Below are 21,259 nucleotides of genomic sequence, written 5' to 3'. Positions count from 1 at the left end.
TGTAGAACTTGTGGAACTTGTAGAACTGGGTATTATCACTCTACAGAGTGTTTCATGCTAATGCAATCTTCAGGAGCTGTCTCTTATACACATCTAGATGTGTATAAGAGACAGATATATATATATATACGCACACTTCCCCTTGACCCAGCCGAGGTCCTAGGCCCCCAGACAATATGCCAGGGCAGCAAAGCTGCCCCAGGTCCCACAGCCACTCTCGGCAGCCCTGCATATAACTTGTGATATAATACATAAATTTATAGCTTATTATTCTTTCATCATTTTCATCATGCCCTGACCTATATATTTTTCTTAAAATGTTATATTATATGGCATACAAATAAATTAATTCAATTCATTTCTTTTTTGCCAAATGCAAGGTAATTGAATAGTAAATGTTGCACAGCATTTCACACTTCACATCGATTGCTATAACAAAAAATAAATATATATAGAAACAGTGCCAGTGGCTCAAGAAATTTGCTGAAAACGAGTTCTCTATTAAGTCTGATGGCAGACCACAATGAGATTGGCAATCACAATAACATTGTTTGATCCAGAAAATCAATTTTTAGACATGGTGACGGATGGGAGGGAGAATCCATGCTTATCCGATGGGGAAGGAGTGTATAGGTGGAGGGAGGGCCAACAACATTAAAAAAATTTACAGTATTGCTACTTGAATTCTTACATCAAGTTTTCTATACTCTAGCCACTTAGAATTAAAGAATGAAATGAATGACACTGGGAAGTAGGCCTACATAAACAGCACTTTCAGGTTGACTTAAATTTGAAAGAGTTTGTAAGGATTATAAGATCAGAAACTGAATTTTTCTAGACACCATGACTCAATCTCTGACTAAATCTTGAGTCTGTGATTTCAAAATGATTCACAGAAAACAAGTTGACTTGTATGATATTGAATACAATTCCCAATTCTGTATTCGACAAGATTATAAATAAACGTACTGTATGATATTCTAAATTGAGTGGTAATCAGCCAGCTTCGGTCTAATCAGTAGGCTTCAGAAGACACTTACTTGGGAAAGAAGGTGGGTGCTTGACTAGTAAGCTCTTCCTTTTACAATTGCCCTAAACACAGTTCTGCCCACACTATAAAATGTTATGCGACAAATAAAATATCAGATGTGTATTATGTCATCACCATACCCATATATGGGCACATCAAACACATTTGTCACATGAAATTTGAGATTAAAATTTGCGAAAGTGATATGTGCTATTTGAATTACCAGAATATTAATATTGTGATATTCTCCACTTCAACAATTACAAAAAAAATTACCACAGTGCTTCTGGTAAGACCTAGGGCTTTAATATCCTAAGCTGTTTATGAAAAAACTTAATAATGGCCAATCAAATTGCAAATTTTCAACACCGAAACCCTCACCCAGCAGCAAAAAAAAACAAAAACAAAACAGCTGAACAAAGGGCGGATGAACTCCTTGGAGCCAACGGCCAACCATGCTTTAGTTTAAGGAGTACAGCAGGTTTGAGTTTAATATGACAACATTAACTTTTTTCGAAGTGTCAAACTCAAAGAGCTCAATCACCAAGCACATGGATGCTTTTTTGCATAATGCACTTTATACAAATTCAACTAAAGTATTATCATTATTATTAATATTATCATTACTGCATGCCCAATTGAAAGCCAATCTCTTTTATTTTGGAAGTCAGCTATTAAGCAACTCATTCAAATCATACCTAAGCTTTTGCAAGGCAAATTGCTAGTACAGGAAATTGGAGGTGAATTAGGGAGTGGGCCATTACACCTGAGGAAATAATTATATAGTAAAAATAATTGTACTGAAGTTACAAAACATTTTAAACAATAGTGAAAGTGATATCCATACAGAACTAGGTTATGATATGCACTTCAGTGGCTTACCCATTAACGACAATACATGTTTATTAGTTACAAGGCAATAAATAAAAATGGTTGGATTATAACTGTATCATAAACATTATATGGTACTGTGATACAGAACCACTAGATTAAGTTATTAACAACTTTTCAAACTGTTTAGTAAAGTATTCTTTACACATTTAGTAGATCTACACGTGCTAATTACGAATTGAGATTGTTCAACTGACAGTAAATATTTGATTAATTGGTACATTAAAAGCTTGCTGTTGATACCAGTGGAAGTATAACATCACAAATCAGTAAACACTATTAGAACACATGTTAACAAGCTGTGTATTGCAAGTTGACTGTTCTAATTGCTGAAGTATCAAGAGGCAATAATCGATCTTGAAAAACAAGGGTCTGATTTAATATACTGTGTTGTGTGAAATAATGATGATGATAATGATGATGATGATATTAATGATGATGATGATGATGATAATGATGATGATCATCAGGGATGTAGTTATGGTTGGCATGGCCACCCAGCCTTGAACCCGGGATGATGATTACTAATATTACCAGTAAACAAACATGAATGAGAACAATTTATAACAACAATTATATATTTTATGCTTGCGGTACACCACGTAGATAGTGAAAAGAACTGTTGTTTGTTGAGAATGTCTCGATGTTTCGATTGAGTTGTTTTAATCATCTTCAGGAGAATAATATCTACACAAAATATAGTACATTATACTGTAGTTCTTTAGGTATACTGTAAGCCCACCCCCTATTTACACAATTCCACATATCACTGTTTTTGCCCATCCAAAGGTGTGGGTACGAATTTGAATGATGTAAGATGATGTTAGATGATGTTAACAAATAATTAAAGATAAAAAAAAGATAAGCTATGAATTGCAATGTTCAAATATTACCTTTTGATTAGCCATCCCTACTAATTGGAGGACATATCAATTTGAAAAAAGATTAGCAGCCTATTTCCTGGGTATAATCCCACCCAACATAATCGGCCTACAGTAATTATCACGTCCGAGTTCAAACCCTGCCATATGATACACTCCTTTTTCCTCACAACTAAAAGAAATCCCGCCCTCTGCATAATAATTAATTTGGACTACTTATAGTGTCACCACCTATAAAAATTATGTACGAAAATAATAATGGATTTTTTCCGGAGTGTCAATAAAACTTCCGCACAGACCAATCGGAGTATCACTAAGAATATGCATTTTTATGTATGCTTACAATTAATTTAGCAACGATATCCAAGGGGCGGGGCATTAATAATAACACTGTAAAACTAATATGCTGGTCCTTGAATCAATATCATTAATATTAAACAATTTATTTACTTACTCTGAGAGTAAGGTTGCGGGCATGCTCCGTTGATGGGGTTACACATCTCGTCATCGCTGCACGAACATGTATACATGCAGTTAGGACCGTACAAGCCTTCAGGGCAGGGAACATCACAACTGAAAAGAAAAAGACAAATTTCTAATTAGTAGAAAATACTGTAACATATTTATAAACTAAAATGTTCAACAAAATGTTTGAATAGTTTCATCAGGTTTGATTATTATTCTGTAGAACTGTTTTAATCAATACTAAACCAAGCACTATGGATGTAAATGAAATTTGATGAGATATTAAGAAAAAAATGTGTATCAAAATTATTATTAATAATCATTATTATCAAACAAAATTTGAGCTTGTTGTATCCTACAGTAACATCCTAATAATTATCATCATTGAAATTATAAAAAAAAAAACATTTTTAATTATCAAACTTTACTAATAACATTACAGTTTGTTGGCAATTTTACAATACTGTAGTCTCATTCCTCTGTTTGGGTGTCCCCCCCACCCCAACTATTTTCCCTCTTTTCTGTACCTTTTATTACTTTATTAATTACAATGCTCTTTGAACTGCTTTAATTTCTTGTATCTTGATGTATGTATAGTTTTTACAGATTTTTCATTTTTACCTACAATTTTTTATGTGAATTTTCTGTATTTCTTTTTCAGTAGTTGGCAATTTTATGCTGTTTTAATACAGTATATTATATTTATAATATTGTTAATTCATATGCAATTCAGCCATGTGCTGCATGTACTGTATACATATGCATTTCACTGTGAGGCTTAAATAAATATACCTCAATATATTAATTTAAAGTGTAATATAAATAGTGTACAGTAGTCATTTCTTTCAATTTCTTAGAAGCTGTCAGATGCTATATATGACTCACTTAGCTAATGGGTTATATACAGTGACTATCTCCATTTAATTCATCTTGTATTAGAATTGCCTGAATAATTTAATATATTTGTAATTCTCATTATATACAGTGCCAATAATTCTTACTAATAATATAATTATAATTTTTTTTTTATACAATAGGCCTACTAACATTGCCAATAATTTTCATTAATTTACAAATAATTTTCATAAATTTACCAATAGTGTAAAGCTCTATCCACACTATCAAATTTACTTTGACAAAAAAATGTGACAAGCCCATATATAGTAATGCTATGCCTATATATGGTCATGGTGTGATGTCATCATGCCCATATATGGGCATATCACACTTTTTTGTCACACAAAATTTGATAGTGTAGACAGAGCTTAACGATTACAGGTATTGTGCTCTGTCCATACTAATCAAATTTGATGTGACAAATTTGTGTGCTGTGCCTATATATGGACAGGATGATGTCATATTACACCCAAATATGAGCATATCACAATTATTTTCACATAGAATTTGATAGTGTGGACAAGAGCTTAAATTTTTGTTCAATTTTTAATTTATGTTTATCAATAGTACAGGATACTATATTCTCATACTTTAACCATTTGGATTTTAACTCTGTCAGATAAGGATGAATTTCAACAATTTTGATCAAATTACGATTACAAAAATTATAATCCCTAATATTGGTATTGCAGACACAGTATTGCAATATCATACAGTACACTGTAATCTCCCAGTGTGAACTTGTTCCACAGCATTGGCATGACAGGAATAATAAGCATGGTATGGTAATGCCATCTCTCTCAACAACAAATATGAAATATTATTTTAATATATCGGGCAATGACCTTAATTAGAAATGTCGTTGATGACAATACAATTTTTAAGGCAGTGGGGCTTGAAAACAATTGCGAACTACCTACAGTAGATGTGTGGAAGATCCAGTTTAAAATCATAGAAGAATGGCCACATGCTTTTAAGTGGGAAGGAGTAGAAAAGATTGTCGTAGAATGTGTGACTAATTTTTAATACGCTGTCACAGACAAAGCTTGAATAATTTCACACTGATATAAATTATGAAAAATATAGGTCAAGACCACAGCATTGGTGGGTGCTGGATAATGGGGGGGGGGACAAGAACAATATCTGTAAGAAATTGTAGATGCTTTGTATTAATAAATCCACAGAAATTTCACAATTCTAACCCACAATTCTCAGAATTTATAAAGTCTTCCTAAAAAATTCCAAACATCTTAAAATGCATTATAAAAGAATATTAGATTATTTGAAATTATGATGTTGATGTTATCAATCCTAAATATAGATGAATTTAAAATAACATCATAATGTTGTTTTGGCTCCTGATTTTGCAGACCGCACAGCGAATGTCATCTCCATGCGATGATATGACTTATTAATGGCTTAAGCTGATGCCATTTTGATGATGTTTAGACTATGCACATTAACCATAGCAAGCTTGGTGCCACGTTGATTAGATTCGCAGGAGACGCAATTTGACAGGAGGAAAAAAAACGAGGACGAACACTCTCATGCCGAAGCTTCTTCCATTACTGTCTATAAATTTGTCAATAAACAGTTTATATTTCCCCTGATCATTGTTGTATACTTGATCAGATCCATCCTTTAGTTATAAGATACTGTAATAATTAATTTTGTTTTATCCATTATTAGTCTCTCAGGTCATCATTATAACAGTTACTTTTTTCCCTTGATCATTGTTTGATCAAATTAAACCTCCTATTTGCAATGTTTCTATTCAATTTTTTATATGACAACATACTGTATCATAAACACAATGTATATTGTATACATTGTCTTTTACTCTATATAAACAATATACGTGTGTATTTTAAATATACACATATTGAACATGAATAAAATGCATAAACAATATAGGTGATTATAACACATATTGTTTATATAAACAATTTATAAACAAAAAACTTATATTTGAAATAACGAATTCATTTCTAATGAATACTAAATTATTATAAGTTTATATATTGTATCCTGTAATAAGATAATTATTCAAATATATATAATCATATTACCCATTTAATGCTGACCTTGGAATCACATTTTTATTAAAAAAAATATATATAAAAATTATATCTTTAAAAGGAAATTTGTTGTAAATGATCAGTTTCTAAATAATATACTTTGAAGTGATGAAATAATTATTAAAATGTTAGGACAAGTCAAAAATAAAGTATTTTCTTGTTTCTGCTTGTTGTTTTTTGGCAACTGTCAATTTTGGTAAAATCATTAATTTGTATATGGGTCTACTGTACTATATACCATCATTATTAGAAGCGGTTTACAATATTTATTTCATTTTTTAAATAGAAATGAGATGCTTGCATTAAAATTCTTTTTAGTAGTTAGAAATAAATTTATTTTCCATAATTTTGTACTTCTTGTATAGATCAGAAGATCATAAATAATTTTACTTCTTTGGACAAACCACCCGAACAAAAACCATCCGGACAAAACCACCCAAAATGGTCTATACAATTGTTTCAGTGGGGTGGATAACCCCACTGGTTGGACATTTTTTATCTAGCCATACAATAGGATAGTTTACAGTACATTGTGATTTCCTATTATATGCAATTAATTAGTTCAACTCACTGTACATGTACAGTATGTTAATGTACGTTTCAGCAATCACAGTGCTTAAAGCCATTTTAAAAAATGATTTAAAGGTGTATAATAGGAAGTATGGGTGGTTATTGTCCTACATTCAACTACCAGTACTTCATCTAAAAAGTCAACAGCCAAAGAGAGCACTATTAATTTTCAAAAGTTTGATGAGAAACTAGTATATGGTTTTACTTTGGCCTTAGCAAAGAAATTTGCAATATGGATATTCCTCTAGATCTGGGACATGAATTCAAATTGCAGTATTACTTTAAATTATTTTTGTTTCAAAATGTATATGAACACCATTGCAACATGGATTGATTTTGCTGTCATTAAACTCTATTAAGTTGTAGGTCATTTACCTTAATATACTTTTAAGTACTGTACCTCGTTTTAATGGGTTCTTTCTGACGCCAACACATACTAATAAAGCTGCGCATCAAATTAGGATCAGCTATCTGCTACAGTATATCATTACTGTAGACTTCACTTAAATAATGAACTTTTCCGTGTGTCAACGAAACTTAACTGAACAGGGCCAGAAATATGTGCATCTCACAAACACATGTGTTGTCACACCAACGCACATGTTTATGTATTTTTACGCTATTGTTTTGAGGGACCTTAGAAACAATATCCAAGGTGAGGGAGGGGGGGGCTTAGCTCAAAGGTCAATTCTTTCTGGACACAATCCTGCAAGACTACATTTGTAATCATGGAGCAGTAGTCACTTTAGGATATACATTCGAGGGTGAGGAAGGGGATGAGGTGAAACTATTCAACAGGGGGACTAAATTCCATCAGAGTATTGAGATCTGTGGGTAAACCAAAGGATAGAGGACTAACTAAACACTAGAGAAAAAGTAAAATTTTGGGCCCTTCTGTTAAGGTGGCTTATTGGCTGGATGATTCATATAACATACAGTAGACTGTCCTGTACAGTGTCGCCTGTTTTACTGTAGGGTATACAGTAAAATCCCCATCCCTTCTCCGTGCACTGCCACAGACATTGAACACTTTTTAACCACATTGTATACGATCTGATTTTTTGTGTATTGGAAAGTGCCTTATATAAATATTTAGAAATATAGAAAACAATAAAATAAAATATATATTTACCTTTCACCTTTGAATCCTGGGTCACACATATCACATGACCCATTGGTGTGGAAGCATCCATTGCGATCAGGACATTCAGGGCAAGGTAGCTGACATCTGCGACCAAATGTTGTTTGCGGACACATTAATGCACATGCCATACCTGTCCAACCTGGTTCACAGTTGCATTCTCCAGAAACACCATCGCATGACATGTTGCCTGGGCAACTACATTGTTTGTAACAATTCGGCCCGTAATATCCTTCAGGGCATGGTTGTTGGCAATCAACTCCCATAAAACCTGCTGGACAAACGCATTCGTTGAATTCATCATTACAAGTAAGTGGGCTTTCGCAAGAGCATTTTACACAATTGATTCCACTTCTTGTGGGTGGACATTCCTCTTCACAGTTCTCACCGCGGAAACCAACCAGGCATAGACAAACTCCTGTTTCGGGATCACATTGCGCGCCGTTCTGGCATGTGCACACTTGGTTGCATTTGTAGCCGTAAAAGCCCTCTATGCAAGGTTGACGACAGTCTTCTCCCATCCACCCCATGGGACATTCACTTAAGCATTCTCCAGTGACATGATGACATTGTAAACTTTCACAACTGCACTTTTGTTTGCAGTCGCGTCCGTAGAAATTATTATCGCAAGGAGTGTTGCATGACCTCCGCTGCCAGCCTGGTGTACATTTACATTGATTTGTGTCTGTGTCGCATGTTGCACCGTTTGCACATAAAGTATTTTCACAATCTTTGATGCAGTTCCCAGTATGCGTTATGGGATTACATACTGTACAGTGCTCCCCTGAATAACCAGGAGAGCACATACATTGTTTAGTAACTGTGTCGCATATGGCACCATTCATACATACGCCTGTGCTGCAAAAATCAAAGCATTGCATCAGATGGTTTTTGGGTATGCACTTCTCGCATCTATCCCCAGTGAAACCACGATTACACATGCATGTTCCATCAACACTGTCACAAGGGGCATTGTTTAAACAGTCACAATTTTTTCTGCAATATTTTCCAAATGTTCCCGATGGACAAGGTGTTTCGCAGGTATCGCCGATAAATCCAGGAAGGCATACACAGTTCCCGTTAACAGGCTCGCATTCGGCGCCATTATTGCAATTGCATTCGTATATACAGTTTTGGCCATATTTGCCTAATTCACATGGAAGCTCACATTTAGTCCCCTCCCATCCTGGGGGACAGTCGCACTTTCCAGTGTTCGTATTACAGTTGCCACGATAACATTGCAGCTCATTAGAACATTCTACATTGAAAAACATAAAAGTAGATGCAAAGATTATGAAAAAAACTTAAATCGTTTGGTGTAAATTTATTGTAAAATTTGGTACATTCATGTATATAACTTAACATTTAATTTGTGACTTTGATTTGAATAACATATCAGAGACTTTGTACCATTATAATTATTTTTACCTTGTATTTACAGTATAATATACTGACTTCTACTGTACTTAAAATGTACATAAATTTTGTGATGGTCCTAGTAACAATTTCCCTGTTTTAGTATCTGTTCTCGTTTACCAGGTAGCACAGATATAAAGAGATCCTCACAGGAGAAACTGTATGAGCTAGTCCACACTCCGTTTGCTATATAAATTATAATAGGTCAGTATTTGAAAATGTAAACCTCATTAAATATTGTGTTAAAAAATATTCAAGGTGAAGTTAATGTATTACGAGAAATTTGTACTGTATTAAATTTTTGTTTAAAAATAATTTTTAAAATGGTTAAACTAAAAATACTGCGTAAGCTTACTCCATTCAACACAAGCATATCCAACTTGATCGTATCCATCACAACACCGCCACAATCCGTTCCTATTAAAATAAAGAAAAGAAATAATAAAACCTAGCTGTCAAGTGGTGGTTCTCTGATTGTCACATGAGCTTTGGTGCTAGTATCCTCAATGTCCGTTGCACAAAGTAGTTTGTATCCGCAATCTTAGTTAAATAGGGAGGCTCAGTTGCACTTGGCCTTTTGTATATTTCCTTTCAATGTATGATTCTTTAATATTTTCCATCATAGTGTCCAGTGAACCACCACTTGATAGCTGATGAACCAAAAATCTACAGTACTGGAGAAAATCAACTCACTTACTCTGAAATGTAGCATTATTTTATTACAATTATAACTTCTAAGTTAACAATTATTATAAAACAAAGTTTAAACTTCTTTTATCATGGTCAGGCTTACCTACCATTATCTAATTAATGGAAAACAATCCAAAATTGTGGATACAACCAACTGCTAATATACAACAAACTCTTAAATTTCTTAATGTTGTAATATAAATTGGTAGCCTTTATTAAAGATTTATTATTCTTTATTCTTTCTAATCCACTTTGTTGTTTTTCATTATAGAATTGTGTACTAGATTTACTGTACAAATTAAACCAGAGGCATTGGCTGTAACTTCAACATAAACATATTTATTGTTCAAGGGATAATCAACAGAACCTTTCCGAATTCGCTCAATATACAAACTGTACGTTAATATAGAACAACAAAGATGCATTGATGTGCATGTGCGCATTACGCGTACTGTAACATACGCGATCTGTTTACATTCGTCTCATGTACTGTTGTTTCTTCCTTTCTTGTCCCTGCATGTGCACGCCTCTTGTCATGCTGTGACCAGGTGTGGATTGCTATAAGCTGTCTTTAGACGGTCTTAACGGTTAGCCGGCTATAATCGTGACGTCACTACTAGTCTATGATTATAGACCATTGCTAATTGGAGGGGGAACCCCTTCTCCCAGCTAGGCCCCTGTTGAACAGCTCAGCCTCTTCCCCACCCCAAAAATATATCCTAGAGCCGCCACTGCTGGGCTGTATATTTGATATTCTTTTGTAGACATTTATTTTAAAGAAATTCTTAAAGTTACTTACTCTGAATCTTGACATGTGTGTGGATCAGATGGTGACAATTGGGCATTGATTACCACGATTTCCATGGCAATCAGAAACCATACGCAATATAATTCCATTAGAGTGAGCTAAAAATCCTCTAATGTGTTTCAAAAGATTTCCTTCACAAGCATACTTGATCTGGAGAAAAATAAAACCAAATAATATATTAACATTATGAAGTACAGTACACAATCATTTACTGTATGATACTGAATATAATTATGTACAGTATGATAAATATATAAAGTATACTGTACAGTATGCTGCCTTTCAAATAAATAAACTACATTTGAATTACATTGTATTTAGTTTATAGCTTAATTTTTTAATCAAAAAATTAGAAGAAATTTTCAAATTGCCAATAACAGATTTATAAATGATTTTGTTTATATATTACCTGTATTTACTGTACATATACCATAAAATTGGCAAGAAGTTGTATTACTTTTTCAATAAAATGTTTATAATCCTTGAAACCTTGACATAGATCCGAATCTTATGAAAGTCTAACATAATTTTGTTACTAAATGGGTAAAACTTTTGTTTGTAAGTGTACTTTTTTTACAGTATATGGTAGAGTATATGGGTCTATGGTTTCACACAGTGAATTAAAAATAATAGTACATGTACAGTAATAATTGTATAGTAATAGTTATCTGTTTAATAAGCATATCTGCTGGTTAATAAATATATACAGAAATAAAATGTACTGATACAGTATTTATTGAATCAGCTGATACAATTTTTGCCACTTAATTACAAGTACATAAACCAAATAAAACAAACATCTGTGCATAGACCTCAACTCATCTGATCAAAACACATTTAAACAATTTAATGTATTTATAATCAGATTTGCTGGTTAAATAGTCTGCAACTTTAAGAAAGGATGGTACCGCGTTCTGAGTACAGTATTTAACATAAAAGAAACATCTCGGCTATTCCGTGGCATAACAACTAACTTGAAATTTTCCCTTTTCGAGAAACACAGAGTTAAAGTTTGCATGTTTGCAACTTGGCAATAAATTTTCATATCCTTCTGAAATTTTCCATGACTATCTAATGTATAGACATTATGAAATTTATATGTAAAATTTTAATAAAAACCGTTGGTTTATTATCTCAACAAATCTGACCAATACTGCAGTACATTGAGGGCAGCATTGCCACATGAGATACGTACAGTACATACAGTACGATGTGACGTGTTGAATAAAACTTAAAAACGTGTTGTGTTGACAATCAATGGTGTACAGTAATGTGTGTGTTGTCAGTCATGTCTACATAAGAACCCCAAAACACTGTACAACAAATACATTACCTTCTTAGGAAAATAGGCACAATCAAAAATGATATCTAAATCGGGATGCCTTTTACAGATAAATATTAAAAACTGAACTTTTATTAATAAATCCATTAAAGAACAATAGTGTTCTGAAAGTCCATTAAAAATATTTCTAATTAATAATCTACAAGTATGACCAGGAAATTGGAGGCAAAATTTATTATTTAAAACTAAATAAAATGAAAATACATTCTGTACAGTACTTCATGTACAGTTTGATACGAGTTAAAAAAAAAAATGATAGTTAGGCCATGTAAATAAAAAGTTGTTGATCGTCCCCTCCCTACTTTAAATTACCCAACCAATTATTTTTATTTTTATTTACTTCATTAATTCAATTAAAGAAAATATCGTCTTTCTGCCCATAATTCAACTTTGGCTGGGCCTAGGCTTTCTTTTTTGGGTAATTAAATTTTGTCTTTCAATTCTTTGTTTGTATTAATTCCACCTGATCAAACACAACACTAGAAGATTCGGCAAAGTCAGCCACCCTTTACATAAGGCCTTGCATTCTGTGGAGGATTCAAAGACTTGGCAAGTATCAAAGAGGTGGTTTCATTACTGATAAAACTCTTCCTCCCTACTGATTTTATTTTTTAAAGGATGATCAACAACTCTTTTTTTTACACAGCCTTATTTTTATATTAAAAGGAATTCTTTTAAAATTATTGACATTATTTTTTAAGCCGATTGATCCAAGAGTTTCATTGCTTGATAGAGTTACTTGAAAAAATACAATGCATAAATATATTCTACAGTACTTTAGAAGCTTTTCAATCTGCAAATAAAAATGTCAAGATTGGATTTGGATGAAGTGCGCACTTACAGATTTACAAGCTCACCTTTACAGACTTTCAAAGCTGAATGAATTAAGGATATTTTATGCAAATTTTTTTTATCAATAAAGTACTCCATGAAAGGCTAGATAATATAATTTTATTATAAGTTATAAATTAGTGTTATGTTTGAGATGTTTACCACTCCCATACGGTAAAAATGATATTTACAATACATATGCTGGGGGGGGGGGGGATTTAATGTATGTACTCTCGTGGAGGGGTCTCAGAAAAAAGAATGTTTTGTACTCTAAATGACAATAATGGAAACTAGATGAACTAATTATCTATTGATTTGCAGGCTTTAAAGATGTATTGTACCCTGATGAAAATAAATCACAAAAAAAAAAAATCAATTTTGAAATTCCTTGCTCATTTTGATTTAACATAAGAATTACCAACTTTTATAATTAAATTAGAAATTACTGTGTAAGCCTAAATTACAAAAAGAAGGAAAATAGATTAAACCCCAAGTTTATCCCAGATAACAGGCCTACATTAAGACAGTTCCTGTCAATGGAAGTATTTCTATGATTTGTATCACCTTATAAAAATCAGAATTCAGTACAGTACTGTACTTTCATTTTCTGGACAATGAATGAATCTTCACAGTTTTCATGTTAATTGGATGGAAACCATTTTATGCACCTTTTATACTCTGATAGTTGTTTAAATAAGTATTGTGGTTTTTTTGTTTTTTTACATACAGTACACTGTACAGCAGCTTGGTAAATTGTTTTTTTATGTAGTTTTAAGCATGTAATATGGATTAAGATGAGTCATCATTTAAGAAATAGCTGTAGGGGCCTACTGTAGTTTACCTTCTGTAATATGAATTTTAAGCCCTTTAGAAAATGTTTGACAATTTTGTACAACTATAAAGTCTATCAAATCAAGGATGCAGATGACAGGTGGAGCCGGAAATTCCAGAGATTAATTCCTCTTTACGATTAAACCATGGATTTAAAATGGTCACCTTTAAGTAAACAGTTCTTTAATAATGTGTGTCTGTGATCAGGCCAAAAATAAATGTTTGCCCTCCTCCACCTGTCCCTAACTTACTGAAAAAAATAGGATCAGGATAACAAAAAAACTTAGCTTTTTTCTTTACAAATACAGTTAAAAAAAAAAATTGTGAGTGAATTTATTTTGTCAGATGCCCTATAAATTAGTCTAAAGTTGTTGTCTGATTATTATTTTTAAAAAAGAAGGGCTAACAAACAATTGATTTTTTGGGCCTTATTAAGGAGATTAGTAAATCCAGCCTACTTTTTCCAACCATGGAACTGTGAAATTGTTCCCTGTTCCAATTAATCAAATTTTGAAGCCTCATGAAAAAAAAAAAAAATTGCCTTTATAAAAAAAAAAAACAATCATTTTTTCATGGAAAATAAAAATAATCACAATATGAAAGATTGTTGTCAAAACCTATTTTGATTTGGAAACATACGGTGAATGGCAGAATAAATTTACAAAAGATTTGTTTTGCTTATTTTTACAAAAAAATATATTTTATTATTTACCAATCTGCTGGAAAATTGTCTATTGTCTTTATTAACAAAGGAGGTACTAGATTAGATGGATAGATCCTCCTCCTCCTCCTCCTCCTTGATTCTCAACACAAACAAATAATTACATTTTATTTACTGTGCCCAAATCAGGCCTTATATGACAACAATGTGTACCAAGATTTCCTTACCTTCTCATAAGAAAACAGAAGTACAGTAAATCATCAATCACTCTAATAAAATGACAGGATTCTAAAGACATGAAAAAGCTGGATTTTTTTCTTAAACTGAACAGGTGTTATTCTATCATTTATTGCTATTCCTTCCTCATTGCTTTGGCCACTGATTGCCAAGGGACGAGTTGTGGTCTGAAATATTCCTCAGCTAATCTGTTGGTCAGTGAACTGGAACAGATTGCTATTTTAGAGACATTAGTTGCATTCCATTAGCTAATTGTTTATCTCTTATGGGTGCTATTCCCATCCTACAAGCCAGATGTCTTCAAAATCACTCTGGAATTAAACTGAACATGGGAAGTATACTATAATAACCTCTGTGGCATGGGAAACATATAAAAATTATACCAGCTGATTATACTAAACAGTCACTACTCTATTGTTAATTTAATTTGTTTCAAATTCAATACTGCAATATCATAATATCTCATTTTGTAGTCCCAGCTGCTTAGATCTGCTGGCTGGACTAGGATATTTAAAGTCCATCTAAAATGACATATTCTAGTTACTTTTAAAATGTCATGAAACAGTAAAGAATTATATAATAAACATATCGATGGCTTTCCTTTTACTTTTAGATAATGCGTTTTTCTGAAAAACGAGTTTTAAATCACCCATTTTAATGAATTCTGTATCACTAAGCTCCACCTTCTGAATCTGACCCGCATTTAACCTTTACCGCATATGTCATACACTCGGTACAACATAACACAGGATGTTCGCGGGATAGCAACTCTTGGCAACACAAACATATTAGATAGTTAGTAGGATTCACAGGTTTACGATATTCTCAGTTAAGGCTTAGGGTAATCATACGCTGGAAATTCGGAGAGTAATTATTAAGTACACATTCAATACATATTAGCAGCCCTCGAAATTAGCGTCAGCATCACGTTATGACCACAATGTAAGAGCGAGGATGCGAGTAGGCCTAGGCCTAGCTAGGCCCTATTATCTGCATCCTTTGGCTGGACCACTACACTACCCTCAACAGGAAATTGCAAATATGGTTTAAAATTACATTGGGAATTAGCTACATTGTATTTAAAAAAAAAATTTTAATTAAAGCAAAAATAGCTCCCAGTGGGAGCATGTGTCTACCGCTTGATAGTTTTTTTTTAATATAGTTTCATAGATTTATAATATTATTTTGTGTTAATTTAGATAATATTTGTGTGCCAATGTCTCAAATGAGTTTCCAATTTAAATTGATTGATTAAATCTTATGTACTTATTAACTCTTAAATGTATTTATTCATTTTATTCTTTATAATAAATTACGAAAATGTATTTATTATAATAATAATTGTACTATGAATTTGTATTAAGTATTTGAAATAAATTGTTAAGGCTCTTTTCTACCAGTATATTAACAAATTATATTGATAATTTATTAATTTGTAAACAAGCTACCATATCCAACACAGTAATTATTTACTAAACTGTTTTGTAAAATATAAACCTTTAAAATTAAATGCCATAAAAATGTCATTAAATTAGTTCATGTTTGAAAAAATATTTTTCCATATTGTTTGATGAGTTATTCATATTCTTTAATTATTATTCAATCTATGTTTAGTGTTATAATATTTGTACTCGAACAAACATATGCTAAAAAATAAATGTATATTATTGTATTTTGTTATTGTCTATTTTCTGTATGCTATTTACTATTATGAAAAAAGTTCTGAAGAGCTCATATGATGTAAGCCATTGTTATACTGTATCATGGGTTCCACATGATCAACTTTAGCTGGCTAGACCACCTGCACAAAACAAAAGGGGGGAAAAGTTCTTGGTAACAAACATATGGAAAGCAGGAAATAACTCACGGCCATAAGCTACAGTATGAACAAAATGAAAGCGGTCTGGTTGAGAAAAGTCATAGGATAAAACTTGTGAATTGAAAACTGGAGTTCATCTGTGGTAACTGGAATTTAAGAAAGGATTTTGAGAAAACATTTACCAGTGGCAGATCCAGGAATTTGAAATAGAGGGAGAACAGGGAGGGACTTTCACAGATGGAGGGTGCTGCCAACTTAGTCCACCATGTTTGGAGTTGAATTTGATGACACCTCCAGATGGCTGGAAACACTCTCAGAAGAAAAAGTCAAATAGAATTTTCTTTTTTTCTTAAATTTATTTTTTTTTTTAACTTTAGAAGTGGGCAACGGTTTAGGATTGGGGGAGGGGAAACAGGTCGGCTGCCCCTCACCCCTTGAATCTGCTGCCTACCCTAGAATCCGCCACTGATTATCTTTAAATGCAACACACATCTATTAGTCACTATACAATTAATTGCTAGTTCCACATCGCCACCCTACCAAATTTTTGTCCAAAATTAAACAAATTTTGCTCTTTAAAAACATTATATATCAATTTCTCTTCTCCAGAGCCTGGCTTTAAAAAGTGTTCCACTCTTTAACTGAAAGGAAAAACTTATACTATTGAATTTAGAGAAGCCTCACAGAACATTGAACTTACTGTACCAGTTGAAATACTGTATGTAATGATAATTCCTGTAGGATCTTTGCACTGCAGGCAAATTCTCTTTTTACTTAACCTATTCAGAAGTGCAAGGACAGGCCTACTTCCGAGCAAACATAAAACCTTATTATATTAACATCCTTGAGGGTTATGAATATTGTGGTAAGGTATGTAGAAAATAAGATTTTTATGTTGTAGCAATGTTTTAAAATAAAAGATGGCAGTGGCAACAGCGGGGGAATGGTTCCCGTGCTCACTCCCTAAATTCTCCCCTGAAAAGAAAAATCAACACTATTGTTTATCTTCAATAAAGTCATTCTGAAGGTAAAAGATTGCCTTGCAATACAGGTCAAGTACCCAATAAAAGTTAAATGTTTTCTCCTGTACCAATACAACAATCCCTCTTCAAGGTCACTAATAAATAGCCAACAATTTTTATTTCTTTTTTAGAAGCTGCAATAAGGAATTCATAATCTATTTACTTTAATGGTCATTAAAATGTTGTTATTATGTGACCCAATCTCACAAACGGGCTGTAAACTCGTCCTCAGGCCAAAATGACTTTTTGTTATGTGGCATAGAACATATCATTTACTTTAAAATGACAGTTAAATGAACTCAATCAGGTGTCTGGAAGCAAAGTTATGACCGTTTGAATAACTGTCATCTTATCAACTATCTTAAATCAAGTTTTGAGAAAAATGCTTTTATTTTCGGCAGGTTTCTATTCATTTTTCATTAGCTCCCATCCGAAAATGGCTAAATTTTACCTCTTACACTACAGTTGGAATTTTAAAATCAAACCTCAGGAATAGTAAGATTAATAGTTATACTTTATTTATTACTCAAAAACCCAATTCACACAAAATTCACATTCTACGCCCTATTGTGGGTATTGAGGCTTGTTTCTCAATACAGTGCAGTGCGAGTTTACAGCCCGTTTGTGAGCTTGGGTCAGATATTATTATTCCACTTTCCTTTGTTCTACACATCAATTCTAAAGTTAAAATAATGGTAAATTATTAATCATGAACTATATTTTTATTTCTTTTATATTTTGCTAATACAATAATAGGATAGATATTTAATTATCGGAGGTATAATATCAAAAATTAAGCAGAAAAATACCAAACAATACTGTAGTAGGGACCTAAATTTGGTAATTTTGATGTCTAATAAAGTTTACTTTTATACTTTAGAAATCTATCAGTGATTAGCATAATATCTGGTTCAAAAAATACTCATGTCACTCTCCACTCTGTGTCACGGTCAATAAGTTTGAATATTATGTAAATAAATAATTTTTAATGTGATTTAAAAGATTCCAGTCTGCCATGGTTTTCATTATAATTTAACTTGCCTTACAATACCTGTTGCTTGTGTGTATAGAAATAATTTTTTTTTTATAAGAACCAATAAACTTTTGCCCAGGCTCAGCGTTCTTATTTTTTGGCCAATTTCAGGCTCAAAATGTTCTTATTTTGTTCTTAATCACCTTTTTTCCACACTTTTCAAACACAGAAAATCATTATTGTACAGAGCAGTATACTACTGTACTAGAATGTAGATAAAAATGGCCCGGGTAAAAATAGCCTGGGGACGACACTAAACTCCATCCAGTTGAGGTGCCGGCGACTGAGGGGAGGGTGCCATGGTCACCCAGCAGCAATGAAAACCAACAGCTGAACAATGGGCGGATGAGCTCTTCGGAGTCAACGGCCAACCATAACTTAGTTTAAGGAGTAGGAGTACGGTATATTTAGCCACACATTGTTTTGATATTATATATCTTTAAACTTATCTTTTCATTGTGATGCGCATAGAGGTCATTACAATATGCACCTTATAAGTCCACCATTATTATTATATAAATTTGTGGTTTTTCTATGTTAAAAAAAAATAAAAACTTTGTTTGACATTTTACCTCAGCCTCAATTTGTTTTTATTTTGTTCTTAATTTTTAAGCAAATTTCAGCCTCAGTGTTCTTATAAAATGTGAAAAAAAAAAAGAAAGTGTACACAAAATTACCATTTTCTTTCTCTCTCCTCTTCCTCTTCTTTTCTAGTCTTTCCCTTATAGAAAAGGGGATGGGAAGGAAGGCCCTCTAGCTCTATCTTCCCCTGGAGAGTGGCTTGAAGTCTTGAAATGGGGTGTAGATGGGGAAAAGGGAGCACGAAGGTGAAGTGGGAGGGCTCGATGATCATTTGAGGGGTGCTAATTCGCAAAACATGGTGATATTAGATGATTTTTAACTACTTGACCATGATTTTTTGGGGAGACTGGGGGTGCGAGTAATTTTTGGAGGGTGTGCTCTTTCGCCCAGCCGCCTAGATATGCCCTTCCCCTGGATGATCCCCTGAGGCTAACTGACTATTACTATATCTGTACATAGGGGCCTATATAACTATTTTACTCTTGAGAAGGCCTTTCTGTGTATATTTAATATAATTATTAAATTTACAGTAGGTTACAGACTCAGTATATTCACTACTGCTAAACTAGTACTGACTTAATCTTAGCCTACTTTTACAGTAGCCTGTTTGTTGTATTTCTCACTAGACCATGTGAGTGAACCACACAAAAATCATGAGTAATCTTTGGGTTGTGAAAGTTTCTTGAATGAAATCCACTGGGGTGTTCGTTTATTGGTTGCCCACTAATGTCAACAACCTCCACCTTCAAAAACACAGCATTGTTTGGACAAGACCTACCTGTGGTTACTGTACTCTACTGGTAATTCATATAACAAATAAGACACCATGGAACTACAGTATATAATAGTGCTTCTTTTTGAACATTTTTTTAAAAAACACAATAGATATAAGTTTGTCTTATTTGGTACTTTATTGTGATTTTATCCATTGAATGTTATTTTGTATTCATAAAGAAATAAAATAAAAATAAAACAAACATGATTTTTGTCAATGTTAGGCCCAATAAATGTTTTTTATTAGTTTATCACCATAGCGCGCGCATGTCTTCTATGGTACTGAATAGAAGACATTTCTGGTGCTGCCCCTTAGACATGCAAGCGAGGGTTATGAACTAACTTTTCTTTTATTAATTTACATACATTAGGCCTGCCTACTATAGGAATTTTGAGCTAGCAAGTCATGAAATTCGAACTAAGCCTATTGTCTGCAGACTGAGTATTTAATGCATTTATCATGCCAACTTCAAGACTATTTAATCCTCAAGTTATTTGTCTGTGCTCATAGATAAACTATCATGCGAGGTGGTTTGGGAAATTTCACTGAATAAGGGACAGCTGACAACTATTGGTTAAATGTGTCTCGATATGGGTGATTGAGAGACATCCACTGGGTTTTTAGGAGACATCTACTGGGTGACTGAGGGACATTATTGGGTGATTGAGGGACCAGGGCTGGAAATAGTGCGCGACCGGCGGTCGGAGGGATCATGAATGTCCTGAGTCATTTTGGGGGAAAAAATACCAAAAAAAAAAACTGTTGTGTACAGGTAACAGTTGATGCGGTAGGTAATTTGTCAAAATTTGTTTTGCGTCGGTATCCATCTGGAAAGATACTCATGGATCATCAACACAACAGCGCGCTTCAAAAAGTTCAAACTATGCAAAACTTGTAGTTGCCGTAATTTTAAACTACAATAATGGTTGATTGGGGATGCCATCAGCATTTTCAAGGGGCATCATTGCATAATGGATCTGGGTAAGTATACTAAACGTGACTGTGTTAATAGATGGCAGAACAGGTGACAGAGGTTTTCAGGTGACAGAGGCAGTTCTAAAAAGGACACATGTTACTTGCTGTACATCTATTTCTATAAGGTCTTTTCTTTTTTTATCTTGTAACTAATCTTATCTTATTTTACTTTATCTTATCTTGCTAGGCAAAATAGTATTTGGCACGACACCAACAACGGCATCCTACTGGATTAGGGCACCTGGCATTTGGCAAGGACACCTACCTGGGGTTATTTACTGAAT

The 21,259-nt window shown here is 33.2% G+C and overlaps 1 protein-coding gene across 3 annotated transcripts in view; it reads right to left on the bottom strand.

The window, feature by feature from the left end:
• The window catches only part of LOC117113188 (protein draper-like), a 47,676-nt gene that overhangs the window by 22,696 nt on the left and 3,721 nt on the right, over positions 1 to 21,259 (bottom strand). For 2 of the 3 annotated variants that reach the window (XM_033256475.1, XM_033256473.1), the window contains exons 2-5: positions 10,859 to 11,017; positions 9,725 to 9,786; positions 7,945 to 9,211; positions 3,257 to 3,375 (exon numbers count right to left, since the gene is read on the bottom strand). In XM_033256475.1, coding sequence (XP_033112366.1) covers positions 3,257 to 3,375; positions 7,945 to 9,211; positions 9,725 to 9,786; positions 10,859 to 10,956 — 1,546 coding nt within the window. In that variant the 5' untranslated portion in view covers positions 10,957 to 11,017. Of the gene's footprint in view, positions 1 to 3,256; positions 3,376 to 7,944; positions 9,212 to 9,724; positions 9,787 to 10,858; positions 11,018 to 14,759; positions 14,917 to 21,259 lie in introns of those variants that run through there. The other variant, XM_033256474.1, reaches the window with a different exon arrangement.

Source organism: Anneissia japonica, unplaced genomic scaffold (genome assembly GCF_011630105.1).
Source record: "Anneissia japonica isolate Jap-2015-1 unplaced genomic scaffold, ASM1163010v1 scaffold93_len1081246_cov171, whole genome shotgun sequence".
NCBI classification, from domain to species: domain Eukaryota; kingdom Metazoa; phylum Echinodermata; class Crinoidea; order Comatulida; family Comatulidae; genus Anneissia; species Anneissia japonica.
This window is presented reverse-complemented; position numbering and strand designations above follow the sequence as displayed.